Raw genomic sequence first — 16119 nt, 5'->3', positions numbered from 1 at the left:
CAGGAAGATGAGCAGACTCCTGTCAATCTTTTTGAAATAATGCCTCTCACTGCATTACAGTGCGTTCTACAGTTGTCAAGTGCTATGCCTCACTCAAAAGCTTGCTTCCAAGTTACTTACACCAGTTCTTTTAATACACTGACATCCAGCCTAAAATAGAACTCACAGCTCCACTTTGTAAATGAATCCACTTTCTCTGGATCTCCAGATTAAGTCCATCTGGTGGAACAGGGTTTTCAAGCCTAAGAAATAGAGAAGTTAGAATGGAGGGGTCAGTTACCAAGATTTTCTAACTCTAATGTAGGAAGGGGGAGTGCACATTTCAACAGTGCAAATGTGCAAAAGAAATTTCAAATTGCATAATGTAAATAATCAAACAGGAGGGTACATTTCACTAGGTGAGTACTGGATTAAGAAATATTCAATAGAGGCATTAGACAAGGAACCTGCCCCTCCAAGTTCCCCATATTTCCTGTGTTGCCTTAGAACAATCTTTGAATTCCTAGCTGTTTAATGTAAGACCACTCATCAATAAAGTACTTATATGCTCTGATCTATTGATGTGGATTCTTCCTGACCTTGCTGGCACAAATAGGCTGTGCTCATAGCTGATGCTGAGGGACAGACACACAGGTTTTCTCAGTAAGAGTGTGGAGTTGCCTGCTCCCTCAGGGCTGGCTGACCACTCTCACAGTAATTACTTGACCTTTATCAGCCTCCATTGACAACTGCCATTGATACCTGACATTTGAACAGCTCCTCCATTAATGCCATTCCACAGGGACTTTTCTGGTTAAAGCAATGACCAAGAGGGAGGGGGAAATTTCTCTGCCGTGCTCTTTGTCACTGAATGGTGTGGTTTGGCTCCTCACTTGTGACTCCTGGAATTCCAGAGATAGTTGTAGAGATCATTGATTGAAGAAACATTTGGGGGGGGGCGAAGAGATAGCACAGAGGTGTTTGCCTTGCAAGCAGCTGACCCAGGACCTAAGGTGGTTGGTTCGAATCCCAGTGTCCCATATGGCCCCCGTGCCTGCCAGGAGCTATTTCTGAGCAGATAGCCAAGAGTAACCCCTGAGCACCGCCGGGTGTGCCCCCCCCAAAAAAAAAGAAACATTTTTTTAAAAACTGTGTCCAGGCCCTTAATGAGATTTCTGTTGGGGAGGGGGTTTAAAATGGTAAGATTCATTAACTCCATCCACAGGAAGCTTATCATCTGTCTGCACATTATAAGTGGGATTTGCCGTCTTTTCTGATTGGGTCTTTTATATGTCCTCCATATGGAGTGAGCTCAAAGACATCATAAACAGGTGAATATTTGGGGGTCAGCCAGATCTTAATTCAGCTTCAGCTCCAGCTCTGTCGCTTATAAGCTCTTCTACCAAGTGCTAGCTGAGCTTCCATGGACTTAGCTACTAACCAGGGGTCATTCTAATAGATAGAACTATTAGAAAAAATATAGAATAACAATAAATCCTGTATGCAAACTCATTGGTTGAGAAAGCATCATTCAGGTGACTTGGTGGCCCCAGACCACATCATCACAGTTCAGCCTGAGAGATAGGTGTGGAAAACATCAGCAAACAGAGTTACTCTCCACCATTATGTGGTGTGATGGGACAATCTCAAGCACACTGGTCATGACCACCTCAAGAGACTCCCAATCATTATGAAATGTAGATTCTACTTTTAGTCCACTCAGAGCTGCTCTGTCCCTAATTTGCATGAATGTAGTCTTTTACAGGCTTAAGAGACACCCAGTACTCCCTTGTTCCTCATCACATGCTTTGAACTTGGCCAGGTTCCTTTCATCATATGTGCCACAGTCTCTTCATCTAAAGCCAGAGGTATCTAGATGCAAAGGAAAGCCTTTGCAACTGCCCATCACTGAAAATCTTACCTTTAGGTTTCTCATAAAGCATTCTGTTTCAGTGCTGAGAAATAGAATTGGAGTTATGACTCGCAGTCAACTGACCCCCAAATGCATTGCTCTGAGATCCCTGAGCATAACCAGGTGGACCATGGAGCTTCATGAGAGTCACTGAAGTGGCCCATGATTTTCCCAGTATTGCAAGGCCTCAGCAACACTAATACCCTGAGGCCATACATTTAACAATCAGTCATTTTTTTTAAAAAATCAAATTAAAATATTTTATTAAAGAATCCCACCACAAGTGTTAACCATGCTCCTTCCCTACCACCTATGCCTGCCAGCTTGACAGGCACTTTACAAATTTTGGTGATTGTAACTTCTGTCTCATGTTTTCAGTGTTGCTGAGTCTATGCTTTGTATGTATAGCTATACCACTCTCTCTCATCACTTAAATAACTAAATCCCCGAGCCCTGTTACCCTATTACTTTTCTTACTCATCTTCTTTCTTCCTGCCTTGATTTCTTTCCTTCTTAATCTTTCTCCTCCTTAAGCTCTGAAGTCAAAAGTGATTCAGGCAGTCTCCTTTATGGCATTATATTTCCTCATCCAATTATCCTATATATCACCAATAAGTGAGATCATTATCTTGGTTTTTTTTCTTTCATCTTCTGGCTCACTCAACATGATATTTTTCAGTTCACAACAGGTTGCAACAAATTCCATTATTTCAACATTCCTTGCAGTTGTGTAGTATTCCATTGTGTATGGGAACCATGTCTGCCATTACATTTGTCACTGGACACCTAGATTGATTCCACATTTTAGTTGCAGCAATAAATAATGGTGTTCATACATCCTTTTGAATGAAAGTTTTTAAGTCCTAGGGATAGATACCCAAATGTGGAATTGCTGGGTCATAGAGCAGGTCAATTCTAAGTTTGTGAGGACTCTCCATACCATTTTTCACAGCAATTTAACCAGACAACATTCCCACCAGCAGTGGAAGAGAGTTCCTGACACACATTTTGTTTACAGTTTTTGATATATGCCATTTTCACTGGTATGAGATGATTATTTAATTGTATCTTTATTTGGATTTTCCTAATGAGAAGAGATGCTAAGCAATTACTCATCTTCCTGTTGGTCATCTGCCTGTCTTCCCCTGAGAAGTGTCTGTTCATTTCTTCTCTCCATTTTTGATAGAAGGTTTAAATTTTGTTGTTATCATTGATCATGTGAGTATTTTAAATATCTTGGATATCAATCCTTTATCTAGTATGTTGAATGTGAATATTTTCCCCCATTCAGTTAGTTGTCTGAACTAACAGTTACTGTTAGTTTTAACCCATGTTTCTTTTACCATGCAGAAACACTAATTTGATATAATTCCTTTTGTTTATGTTTTTTATTTGTTGCTTTTGTTAAGGTATCAGATCATTAAGCCTTTTGAGGCCCAATCTTAGAGTGTTATACCTTTATTTGCCTCAATGTACTTTATAGTTTCCAGTTGAATTTTAAGGTTTTTGATTCACTTTGAATTGACTTTTGTATAAAGTTGGGCTATGGATCCAGCTTTAACTTATTACACACAGTTATTCAATTTTCCAAGTCCCACTAGTTGAAGAGGCTATCTGTATTCCATTTCAAGTTCTCAGCTCCTTTATCAAAGCTTAACTGTATATATATGAGGTTTTGATCTCAGATATTTGATTTTCACTTATTTATCAGTCTATCTTTATTCCAATACCATGCAATTTTGATTACTATTGTTTTATAATATAGTTCCAATAATATAGTTCTATTTTTTATTATGCTTTGACTCTTTGTGGTCTTCTGATTTCATACAAATTTTATTAACTTTTTTCCTAAGTCTTTGAAGAATGTTCTCTGAACTTGGATTGGGATTGCTTATAATCTATATAATAGTTTAAGTAGGATAGTCATATTGGTTCTTTGAATCCATGAGCATGGAATATTTTTCCATTTCCTAAGGGCTTCTATCTCTTTAATAAATTGTTTAAAATTATCATGGTATAGATGTTTTGTTAAATTGATTCCTAGATGCTAGATGTTTTAGGATATTATTTTAAGTTAAATAGACTCCTTGATCACTTTCTCCTCTTACTTAGTGTTTATATATAAGTTTGCAACTTATTTTTGTGTCTTGCTGTTGTTATTGTTTTGGGGCTACATCGGTGGCACTCAGAAGTTACTTCTGGCTCTCTGCTCAGAATTTACTCCTGGCAGGCTCAGGAACCATATGGGATGCTGGGGATAGAACCCTGGTTGGCCTTATGCAAGGCAAATGCCCTACCCACTGTGCTGGCACAACTTTTATTTCTTGAAGTCAGTTTATTGTTTCTAGGAGTTTTTATGTGGTCTCTTTAGGGTCTTCTATGCATATTATCATGTCATCTGCAAATAGTGATAACTTTATTTCTTTTCTGACTGATTTGTTTTTTATTGCCCTATTGATGTAGGCAGAACATCTAATACTGTATTGATTGTTCTCCAGTTTTTTGGTAGTGATTTTGCCTGCTTTGAGTTTCCAACATTTGCTTATATATCAATTCTCCCAAGCCTCAGGAAACCTACATAAAATCCTAGACTAATGGTCCTGAACTGATAGATTGCAACTGAGAAGAGCATCCCAATCACTAAATCAGTGCTCAACAGATTCTCAAGTTCCCTAAGACTACTGTGAAGAGACCACTAAGCCCAATGGGGTGTCAGAGAGCTAACTTCTAACCTTGAGAGAGGAACATCCTGTCTGAGAGGGGGAGACAAGATAAAACAGAAAAGAACAGAGGCAGATGGAATGACACAAAGAATTACAATGTGTTGAGGAGCCCTGTGGAGTAGGAGTAGGGGTCCCAGGCATAAGAGGATCCTGCATGCCATGAGAAGTTTATCTTCAATCAGCTTATGAGATACAGATGTCTGTGCAGCCCTGGTGTTTCTGCCATCACTGGCATTTGACTGATTTGATTTTTAAGAAAAAGAAATCCTCTCCCTCCCACATACTCAGACTCCTGCCCCTTTCTTCCAGACCAACTCTGATGCCAGATTTTGAGTCATCTTTCAGGGAACATACTAAGACCAGGGCATACACGGTTTTCAGCTGCATGAACAGACCCTGAGCTGAATCTAATGCCTTACTACTGGGTCTGTATCTCTTGCAGATCATTGGGACCATTCCTCTGATGCCCAGTCCAGGGCCCTCAAGTCAAGCTGCAAGTCAAGGCCTTCAAGTGCAGCCCATCACGCCTCAGCTCCTGACTAATGCCCAGGGACAGATCATTGCCACAGTCATCGGGAACCAGATCCTGCCTGTGATCAACACCCAGGGCATCACGCTTTCACCCATCAAGCATGGCCAGCAGGTAAATGTTCCACAGCAGGGTAGCCATAGTCACTTCTTTTTTTTTTTTTTTTTTTTTTCTTTTTTGGTTTTTGGGCCACACCCGGCGGTGCTCAGGGGTTACTCCTGGCTGTCTGCTCAGAAATAGCTCCTGGCAGGCACGGGGGACCATATGGGACACCGGGATTCGAACCAACCACCTTTGGTCCTGGATCGGCTACTTGCAAGGCAAACGCCACTGTGCTCTCTCCGGCCCGCCATAGTCACTTCTACATCTCTGTTAAGTCTAATCAATGAAGAGTAGTTTTTTAAATTTTAAAATATTTACTTACACTAATCCCAATATATCAATACTTATAAAAATAGGATATTCTTTATCATTCATTCTTAGTGATCCTAAAAGTATACAATGTTAAATTGTGAACAAATATGGTGGCCAAAAATTCAATTGAAATGTGTCTTTACCTGTGCCTTAATGATACTTACTTTTCAGATTTCTTTTGGACATTTAGCATAGCTCTCTTTACTTTTCCTATGACTAAAAGATTATAAATCGCTGATCAATCAACTAAAAATAATCTCTGCATGGGTATTTTTCATTACTCAAAAAATTTAAACAGTTGTTTTGTCTTTGGGACACACCCAATGACACGAAGGGGTTAATTCCTGTCTCTGTGCTCAGAAATCCTGGCAGGCTTGGGGGACCATATTGAATGCTGGGGATGTAACCTGGGTCCATCCTGGGTTGGCAGCGTGGAAGGCAAATGCCCTACCACTTCAGACACAAAATTTAAGCAATTTTAATAACGTTAAAAATAAACCAAAAAAACTATACACTAACTGGAAATTATGTATATTACATATATGTATAATTGTTGAACACCAGGAGATCCCAACTTGCTGTTTTTGAAACTGTTACCTATATTAGGAAATGGAAAATAAGAAGTGCCAATTGATTGCATTTTATTAAGACTGAAGCAATCCAATTTTTCTTTATTTTATTTAAGTACTTACTGTGTATTAAGCTGCACATTGAGCATGGATCACTGACTTCATGGAACTTCTGGTTCTTTGGTTCTTCCAACAAGCATCTTTAGAATCTACCTGCAAGCCAGGATGAAATAGTAGCACTTCCTGATTTCAAAGAGTGTTTTAAAGAACGTAAACATCTAAAGAACCCTGTCCTGTAATAAAGCAGAGGCTGTCCTGAAAAACAATGGATGTGCACAAAGTATGATATCATCACATAGATGAAGTGACCAACTTTGTTTAGAGTTTACACCTCACTGAGGAAATAGGTCGGGAACCAATGAATAAAAACTATCATAGGAAATGATGGGCTAGCAATGATCCAAGCAATGACACAAAAGCAGTCACAAAAGCAAAAAGATTTAAAAGAGAATAAAATGTGAATAAATAAAGGAAAGGTTCACATGACTGGAGCAAAGAAGTATCTGAGACAAGTTAATCAAGCTGAAAACTGTGGTCTTGTCTGTGCAATCTTGAACGCAGTGTACAGCATTACTGTGTCACAGTTTCTTCATTTTTAAAGTGGAGATACCCTAATGCTAACCTCAGAACAAATGAAAGGATCAAATGGATTAAAATAAAATCAGTGATTGGGATAGTGCCCAGCAAAAGAAAGGAAGATACTTATATAATAGTGTTGATAGGGATGATTTGACCTGATGGCCCAGAAATCTATAGCAAGCATTTATTTAAAGATGGAAATGGTATTCAGTTTTATTTTTTTCCAAGAGAAAACAATTCTGAAAGCAAATAGAGATTGAAGTAAATGGCTGAAAAAATCTATACTAAAAAAACCTTTTGGGCACTTTGGCCAAAACACAAATAGGAACTAGTTAGATCATGTGCTAGAGAGTTAGAACTAAAGGATTTGGAATTATAGTAGAGCTCAGGACAGGAGATCTGGATCAGTCATAAGGACATATACATGCTGTCTCGGAAAAGCTAATTGGCATTCAAAGAAATTAGGAAAAAGGAGAAAGAAATCATAGGAGAATACCGTTTTAAAGAACTAACCAGTAGAGAATATTTTTTAAAATCTAAGTAGAGAGAAGTTCAAAGTATAAATGATCTAATTTCCATACATTGTCATAAGAGGGGGGAAATGTGGGAAACATTATCAGAGGTTACAGAGATAAAATCAAGTAAATCACAGAAAAATTTAATTTTTTCACTGTTCTTGAAATGTTTTCAAATAACCATCTTTGTTTGAAGCATTTGATCCCATTAACTGAGTAAATTTATAAAAAAATATTATTAAGACCTGGATTTAAGGATAGAAGGTGTACTAACAAAGGACAAGTACAGACAGGAAAGAGAAAGACTAACAGTGAGTTTATGACTGAGTACATACATTTATGTGTTGTTGGGAAATTGTCTGATGTAAACCACAAAGAAATAAAACACAAAGGAAAGGGGAAGATGAAACTACCAATACTTCATAGATCTTGCACAAGTACCCATCCAGATATCTCAGCAATCATCTCAGTTTGAGATGAGAAGAGTTTGTTCTCAATGGCACTCAAAAACTAGTCTTGGAAAATTAATTTGCTTGCTTAAATACTTTGAAATATGTTCAATAAAGATTACTGATACAGAGATAATGTACACTTATGTTCATTGTTAGACTATTTACAATTGCCAATATCTGAAAACAAATGTTTGATCTCACAAAATTATAGCTCTAACAGTAAATTATGTTACACATGACATGAACAGAGTACTTTAGACCACACTCTGAAAGAACTTTAGTATTAATGGATAAAGTACAGGACTTGCAGATCAAATGACTTAAGGTTATTTGATTCAATTTTTACTACTTATTTTATATCTTATATGTTTAAATGTTTACATTTACATCTTAAATGTATTCAAAGTTTGCATCTTATTTGATTCAATTTAATTCAATATATAGCCATAATTAGGGGGCTGGCGAGGTGGTGCTAGAGATAAGGTGTCTACCTTGCAAGTGCTAGCCAAGAAAGGACAGTGGTTCAATCCCCCAGCGTCCTATATGGTTCCCCCCAAGCCAGGGGCAATTTCTGAGCACTTAGCCAGGAGTAACCCCTGGGTGTGTCCTGAAAAACCAAAAAATATATATATATCCATAATTCAATATTTACACCTACTTACCATTAATTAGCAAAACCTGACAAATATCTAAAAGAGAGATCTGAAAAGATTTAATCATCCCATTTAGAAACTTAAAAAACTTGATACTGAATAAATATCAGATCTGGGACCAGATAGTACAGTAGGTAGGATTCTTATCTTACCTGCAGAAGACCTGGGTTTGATCCTTGGCATTTCATACAGTCCTTTGAACATCACCAGAGGATATTCCTTAGTACAGATCTAGGAGTAAATCCTGAGGACCTCCTGGGATGGCACAACAATAGCAACAACAAAGTGACTCTCAGATCAATGAGAAAATCAACTAGCAAAAAGTGTTTAATTTCTGAAACTAAAATAAATCAATAAAATTTAAATTCCTGAAAATAATGATTGTATATATAAATTACCATAACAGAGACTACAAAAACATAGTTAAAAGGAAATTCATATACTTATATCAGGAAACAAAAATAAACTAAATTAATCATCTAACTTTATACCTAAGAGAAATAGAAAAAGAAAAAAATTAAACCCAAATAGAAGGACAATAGTGGAGGGAAGCAGGCACTTTGATTTTTTGGCTTGGGTTTTTCATTTGGGGGGCCATGATGGCAATAATCACGATTCAGTCCTACCTCTGCACTTAGGGAGTATTCGGAGAGTGTTCAGAGAACCATATAGGGAGGGTGCCAAAAATAGATTTTAAGTTGATCACATCGAAGGCAAATGTCCCACCCTATTGTTTTGAGCCGAGAAGTGGATGAATATTTTGGTGTTAATATGTTGTAAGCAAAGAAGGTTTATCACTAACATAATTGTATATCAGGATGCTTCAAATAATTTTTAATTACTGGGTTGTGAATTATGATATTTTAATTAAAATGGGAAGAGGGCTATCCACACATAAAATATTAGAGAAGAAACAAACAAAATAGAATTCTTTAAAAGCATCTATGAAACTAAGAGCTAAAGGATAAACAAGATTTATAAACCATTCTATGAGCTCATCAAGTCAAAACTGAGCAAAAAATCCCCAACAAATAGGTTGAGAAATAAAATAGGAAGTTACAACAAATATCACAAAAATAAAAGACCATAAGAGACAAGTATGAACAACTTTATGTAACTGAATTGGAGAACATATAAGAAATAAATAAAATTTTTAGTAATACAACCCCCAAAAAAGAAATAGCATAATGAGAAACCAAATTATGTCTATCAAAACTATGAAAATTAAAACAGTAATAAAAAAAATCTCTCCAAAACAAAAACTCAGTTTCAAATGATTCTACAACTCAAGTTCTACTAATCCTTCACAGTTGAGCTAATACCATGACATCTTAACCTCTTCCAAAATTTGAAAATTATGAAAATTCTTCTAAACAGCTTCTATGTGGCTAACATTCCCTTGTTGCCAAAAGTACGTAGAGACATCACCCAAAAAGAAAAAGAAAACTCCAGAGCAATATTCCTAATGAAAAGAGATACAAAGATCCTCAACAACTTAGTGGATTAAATTCGACAATAAATTAAAAGGAATATACAGTAAAACTGAGTAAGATTTATTCCAGAGATATAATTTGATACATGTAAATAAATTAATGTAATATGACCCATTGCCAAAGAAAAGGTAAATCAAGTAAAATCAGTAGAATCAGATAAAATTTTGAACATGACTTAGCATTCATTTATAACTTTAAAAATTCTCTTAACAGAACAAAGATAGAACGAACATACCTCAACAAATTAAAGACTATATCACACAAGCCTATAGCTAACATCATATCAGTGGCAAAATTAAAAATTAAAAAATTAAATTATCACTATTTGTAGATACCATGATAGTATGTACTTTAAAACCTGCAACTGAAAATTGTTTCAGTGACTGTATTCCATTTCCAATAAAACAAAAGCAAAAATGGCTTTATATCATATCAAACTAAAAACTTCTTTACTTTGAAATAAATGACCACTAAAAAGGTAATCTATTAGTTAATATAAAAATGCATATCATACACTTGATAAAGGATAACTATCGGGCCCGGAGAGATAGCACAGCGGCGTTTGCCTTGCAAGCAGCCGATCCAGGACCAAAGGTGGTTGGTTCGAATCCCGGTGTCCCATATGGTCCCCCGTGCCTGCCAGGAGCTATTTCTGAGCAGACAGCCAGGAGTAACCCCTGAGCACCGCCAGGTGTGGTCCAAAAACCAAAAAAAAAAAAAAAAAAAAAAAAAAGGATAACTATCAAAAACTAAAACAATTTTATAACAAAAAGTCAAGAATTCCATTGAAAAATGGGCAAAAGACCAGAAGAACCACTTTTCCAAAGATGCCATGTACCTAAGTAATGAGCACATAAAGAAAAATATTAGTCTTCACTTATTTTCAGAAAGATGTAAATCAAAACAACAAAAAAGGTATTACTTCATACAGGTGAAAATACAACATACAGTCAGAAACAAGTGTTGGTGGGAATATGGAAGGGAATATTTCTCTTTATTGTTGGTGGGAGTATCAATTGGTTCAACATCTATGAAAAACATTAAACATTTCTCAAAAGCTAAAATACAATAATTATATATGGTCCAGCAGGTTTGACACCTGGACATCTATCTAAAGAACATGATACTAATAAATTAATCAATAAATAGATAGATCAATTAATATTCACACATAAATAGATATGCACATCTATTTTCAGTATAGTTGTTCAATACCACCCAAAAGCCCAATGGCAATTGAGTGGATTAAAAAGATGTGACATAGACTCAAAAAAATACCTTTCATTTGTAATTCTTAAGCAAATTCTTATCTTTTGCTACAACATGGATGTAGATGGAAGAGATCATGCTACATGAATTAAGTCAGAAAGAGAAAATCCAGCACACAATGATGTCAGTAATGGGTATATAAAGAAACGAAGCAAGCAAATAATGTCGAACGAAAAACAGATCCAAAGACTGACCACAGAATTGAGAATACTAGGAAGGAATAAGGGGCATGAAGTGGGATGAAAGAGTCTAAAGGAAAGCGCTGAAGGGATTTGGCACAATGGTTGTGATTATAGTAAGTCCCTAAAACATGAACATTTATACTCTTGTAAACCAATAATAACATCAGTAAATATATATGTACATATATATAATTAGAAAAAAACAATGAAGAACAAGTCTTTGACCTTCTAGCCATACCTCAAGCATCTCAGGTCTCCGGTCTTTCCTTGCCTCTCCCTGGCAAGTCCAGTCAGAAAAGTATATACATTTTCTATTCCTGGCCATTCCAGCCTTTCCTACCTCTTTCTGGGAAACTGTTCATCCATTCTTTGGAAACTTTTTGCTCTACTTTCACTAGGCTGTTTCCTATTTCCATGAAGCTTTCCTTGGGTTTCACACTTCTTTCTCCTAGCTTTTATAATGTTCAATTCATTTCCTCAAACCATCTTCTCTTTAGAAGTTTAGGACTCAGGCACAGTCGATTGGGTTCAGTTAAATGGCTTCCCCATTATACGGTCCCCTTCCAGAGCTTCAACATCCCAAAGCCTTGCTTCAGGAGGAACCCAGCTCAGGAGGAACCCAGCTGGACCCTTTTGTGACTCTCCAATTTTGGTTTCTATCATTTTCAAGTATGTCCCAAGTTAGCAGCTGCCAGAAGTCTTGCACACGAGACCACCCATTTCTTTTTAGAATTTCATCTCCTACCTCTGCCATTTCATCGCAACTATATTGCGATAGAGTTTTCTGCCCTGCACTCAAGTCTGACTCCTGTTCTCTTATTGTTTTTTACTGACTCTGGTACATACCTTAGATTTGGTGACTGTCTTGACCTCCCTTGCTGTCTCTTAAATTCTATTTTCATTCTTCCTCTCACTTCCCCAACACCTTGCTTGAGAACTCTGCTTTCAGAGTTCTATTGATCTCACTATATTTACTTACTTCTACACACAAAAGGTGTTTATAATAGAGCTCATCCTCTTAGGTAAAGAGATGTTTCAGAATCACAAAACAAGTCCAGAAGGAAAACTCAGTGAATCTCCTAGAACCTGCCAAAATGATAATTGTCTCAGTTTATCTAACTTAACACAAAGATAACAAGCTTACTCATTCTAGGCTTTCAAAATTCTAGGTTTGAATTATATTATTCTGATAGCACCCTAAATCTTTCAGCAACTTTGAGATCTGTATTTTTGTCCTACCCACCGTGAAATTTATTGTTTTGAATAAATTATTGAAGGTTTTGAGCCTAATTATTAAAGGTTCATATTGAGCAGGGGCACTGACTTATATTGTCTAGAAATAATAAATCTAATTGCTCTGCCTTTTTTCTAAAAGAAACTCTCCAAAATCTTGCATGACCCTCCAAACTGTAGCACCAACATCACCTTTTACATTTTTAATAGTTTATTTATTTGAACACCATGGTTACAAAAATGTTCATAGTTGGCTTTCAGTCATAGAATGTACACTGCCCTTCACCAGTGCAACTTTCCTTCCACTAATGTTCCCCATTTCCCTCCTCTGTATCTCCTAACTGTTTTTGGGACAGGCATTCTATTTCTCTCTATATATCATTGTCATGGGAGTTGTCAGTTCAGTTATTTCTCTAACTGTGCTCACCACTCTTTGTGGTAAGCTTCATATCATGGGCTGGTCCTTCCAGCCCTCATCTCTATTGTCTCTGGGTATTATTATCATCTTGTCTTTTTTTTTTTATTATATACCACAGACCAATATCACCTTCTAAAAGCATTAAAACCATTAAAAGTACAACAGTATCTTGAGTCCCAACTCCAAATTACTATATCAGAAAGTCTAGGTACAGGACTCAGTAACCCATGTCATAACAATCCTCCAGCTGATTCTGAGAAATGTTCAATCTTTTTAATTTTTTATTTAAATAACTGTGATTTACAAACATAATCATATTTGAAATTTAAACATATTATGTTTCAGCACCAGTCAGGGTCATCTTCCCTCCATCAATGCTCCCAAAGTCCATACCATACCTCCCCTCACACACAGCCTAGCATCATAACAAGCACGTTTTTAAATTTATTTGTTAAAGTTTGGGTCTCGTGATTTTGTTGACTCTGTGGCTTGGATAATTAGTTCTGCCCTTTCTTTTTTTGTTTTTGTTTTTGTTTTTGTTTTTTCCACCACACCTGTTTGATGCTCAGGGGTTATTCCTGGCCAAGCGCTCAGAAATTGCCCCTGGCTTGGGGGGGACCATATGAGACGCGGGGGGATCCAACTGTGGTCCTTCCTTGGCTAGCATTTGCAAGGGAGACACCTTACCTCTAGCACCACCTCGCCGGCCCCGAGTTCTGCCCTTTCTTTACACCACCAATGTACTTGAATCCCCTTGAACCCTGTCTCCCATTATTTCACATCTGTATATATATATATATATATGTGTGTGTGTGTGTGTGTGTGTGTGTGTGTGTGTGTGTGTGTGTGTGTGTGTGTGTGTGTGTGTGACAAAATAAACCCATCTTTATAATGGATATAGGCAAGTCTCTTTGCAGACAGTAAGAGCCTGGAGAGATAGTGCAGCGGCGTTTGCCTTGCAAGCAGCCGATCCAGGACCTAAGGTGGTTGGTTCGAATCCCGGTGTCCCATATGGTCCCCCGTGCCTGCCAGGAGCTATTTCTGAGTAGACAGCCAGGAGTAACCCCTGAGCACCGCCGGGTGTGGCCCGAAAACCAAAAAAAAAAAAAAACTAAGAAAATCAAAGATAAGCCTCTTTTTATAGTTTGCCTGAAGAAATTGTAATTTTAATACCTCTTGCATTCTTTTCTGAGGAAAAAGTTATGAAAAAAAGTCAATCTCTGGCTGTTTTTGATATAGGTAGTTGATTGATGTATCTAGTTTACAAGGGAATAGGGAATATGTCTACACTGGAGAAGATATGTAGGGTACATTAGGATGCAAATGTTTATATCATCTTAATTCTTGACAAGAAAGAAACTATAATTTTATTGAATTTTTAACTATTTGGATAAGCCTGGAAAGTAAATAAAACACCAAAATACTTTTTTAAAATCATGCTTATTGGAAGAAATAAACTTTTCTGGGTCTGGAGCAATAGCACAGTGGTAGGGCATTTGCTTTGCACACAGCTGACTCAGAATGAACCTGGGTTCAATCCCCAGAATCCCATATGGTCCCTTGAGCAGGAGCATTTCTTTTTCATTTTTATTGGAGTCAAATTACAGTTCTTTCACAGTAATATTTGAGTCACATAGTGACAATGAATGAGGGGCATTCCCACCACCAGTGTTGTCCTCCCTCCACCCCTGTTCCCAACATGCATCCCACTTCTCCCTCCTTTACCCCCATAATGCTAATGCAACTGTTCCCCTCTTGTACAATTTGTTGTAGATTGGGTATCGATTCTGTTGTTGTTGACTTTGAATTTGGTATTCATGCCTGATCAGTTTTTATTTCCACCAAATGAACATACGACAGTCTGGTCTTGGTACCATTCATTTTTCCCCCTCAAAGTATGAGGCTGATTAAGATGATTCCAGTAATGTTGTTTTATTGAAGATATAAGAAAAGATATGGGAGAAGAAAAGAAAAAAAAAGAAAAACTAGGTGTTATAAATATTCATTTTGAGAAGAAAGGGGAAAAAGAAGAAAAAGGTAACAAAACAAAAGAAGAAAAAAAAGAAAAAGATAAACAGACCAGCAACTTCTTAAAAAATGTTTCTTCTTTTTTTTTTTTTTCTTTTCTTTCTTTGCATAGGCACTGTAAACATTGGGAAAATTAGAATGAGAATTCCCTTGGCCTAGGACAGTGGTCGGCAACCTGCTGCTCGCGAGCCACATGTGGCTCTTTACACTTTTAATTTGGCTCTTCTGTGAGCAGGGCGGCTGCTCTAGGAGCCAGGACTCTGCTCCTAGCCTCTGTCAGTGCGCGCCCTGTGTGCAGCCCCGGCGGCCGGCTCCAAGAGTGTAAGATAACCCAGTATCAACCCTAAACAAAGGTGTTCCTCCAACATCATCCTTTCTTAAACCTCTTCCTTTGATATGTAAAAGTCCACTGATAATGTACTTTTGTCTCTCTCTTGACCTGAAGCCTCCTGGCATTATTTATGGTACATAGTGACAACGAATGAGGGGCACTCCCACCCTCCACCCCCGTTTCCAGCATGCGTCTCATATTTCCCTCCTTTTCCCCCCAGCATATTAGTGCAACTGGTCTCCACTTTATAGCTTGTTGTAGATGGTCTATTCTGTTGTCACTTGCGATAAAAAGGATAAGAAGAAAAAAGAAAAAAGAAGAAAAGAGAAAAAAAAAAGGAAAAGAGAAAAAATTGGCTGCAACTACCAAAAAAAAGAGAAAAAGAAGAAAAAGGCTAATGAGAAAAGAAAAAAAAATACCAAATAATATTCACAGGAGTGAAAAGGGAAGAGAAAAGTGGAGGAAAGAAGGAAAATAAAGTAAAAAAACAAACAAAACAAGAAAAAGAAGGGGTGCTGCAGTGGTAGGGTTTGGTGTTCCCTTCACTTTTTTTTTTTTTTTTTTTTTTTTTTTTTTTTTTTTATAGGCACAGTAAGCATTGGGGGAGAATGGGAATTCCGGTGGCCTAGGAGATTCAGGGCTTCTCCATCTTTGAAGCATACCATCATGGGATCAACGCCTGTCTCCATAGGTGTTCATTACCTCATCCCAAGGGCTTTGTAGGTGGTGCCAGGAAACTTTCCTCTCAGTTGTGGGTGAGACAATAAGGCCACCTTTAGA

The 16119-nt window shown here is 37.3% G+C and overlaps 1 protein-coding gene across 1 annotated transcript in view; it reads left to right on the top strand.

Annotated features, from left to right (window-relative positions):
- POU6F2 (POU class 6 homeobox 2) overlaps positions 1-16119 on the top strand; it is a 593519-nt gene that overhangs the window by 540676 nt on the left and 36724 nt on the right. Inside the window, exon 7 of the mRNA XM_049781867.1 lies at positions 5057-5257. Coding sequence (XP_049637824.1) covers positions 5057-5257 — 201 coding nt within the window. The remainder of the gene's footprint in view (positions 1-5056; positions 5258-16119) is intronic.

Source organism: Suncus etruscus, chromosome 10 (assembly GCF_024139225.1).
Source record: "Suncus etruscus isolate mSunEtr1 chromosome 10, mSunEtr1.pri.cur, whole genome shotgun sequence".
Taxonomy (NCBI): domain Eukaryota; kingdom Metazoa; phylum Chordata; class Mammalia; order Eulipotyphla; family Soricidae; genus Suncus; species Suncus etruscus.
Note: the sequence above shows the minus strand (reverse complement) of the source record. Positions and strands in the feature narration are given on the sequence as shown.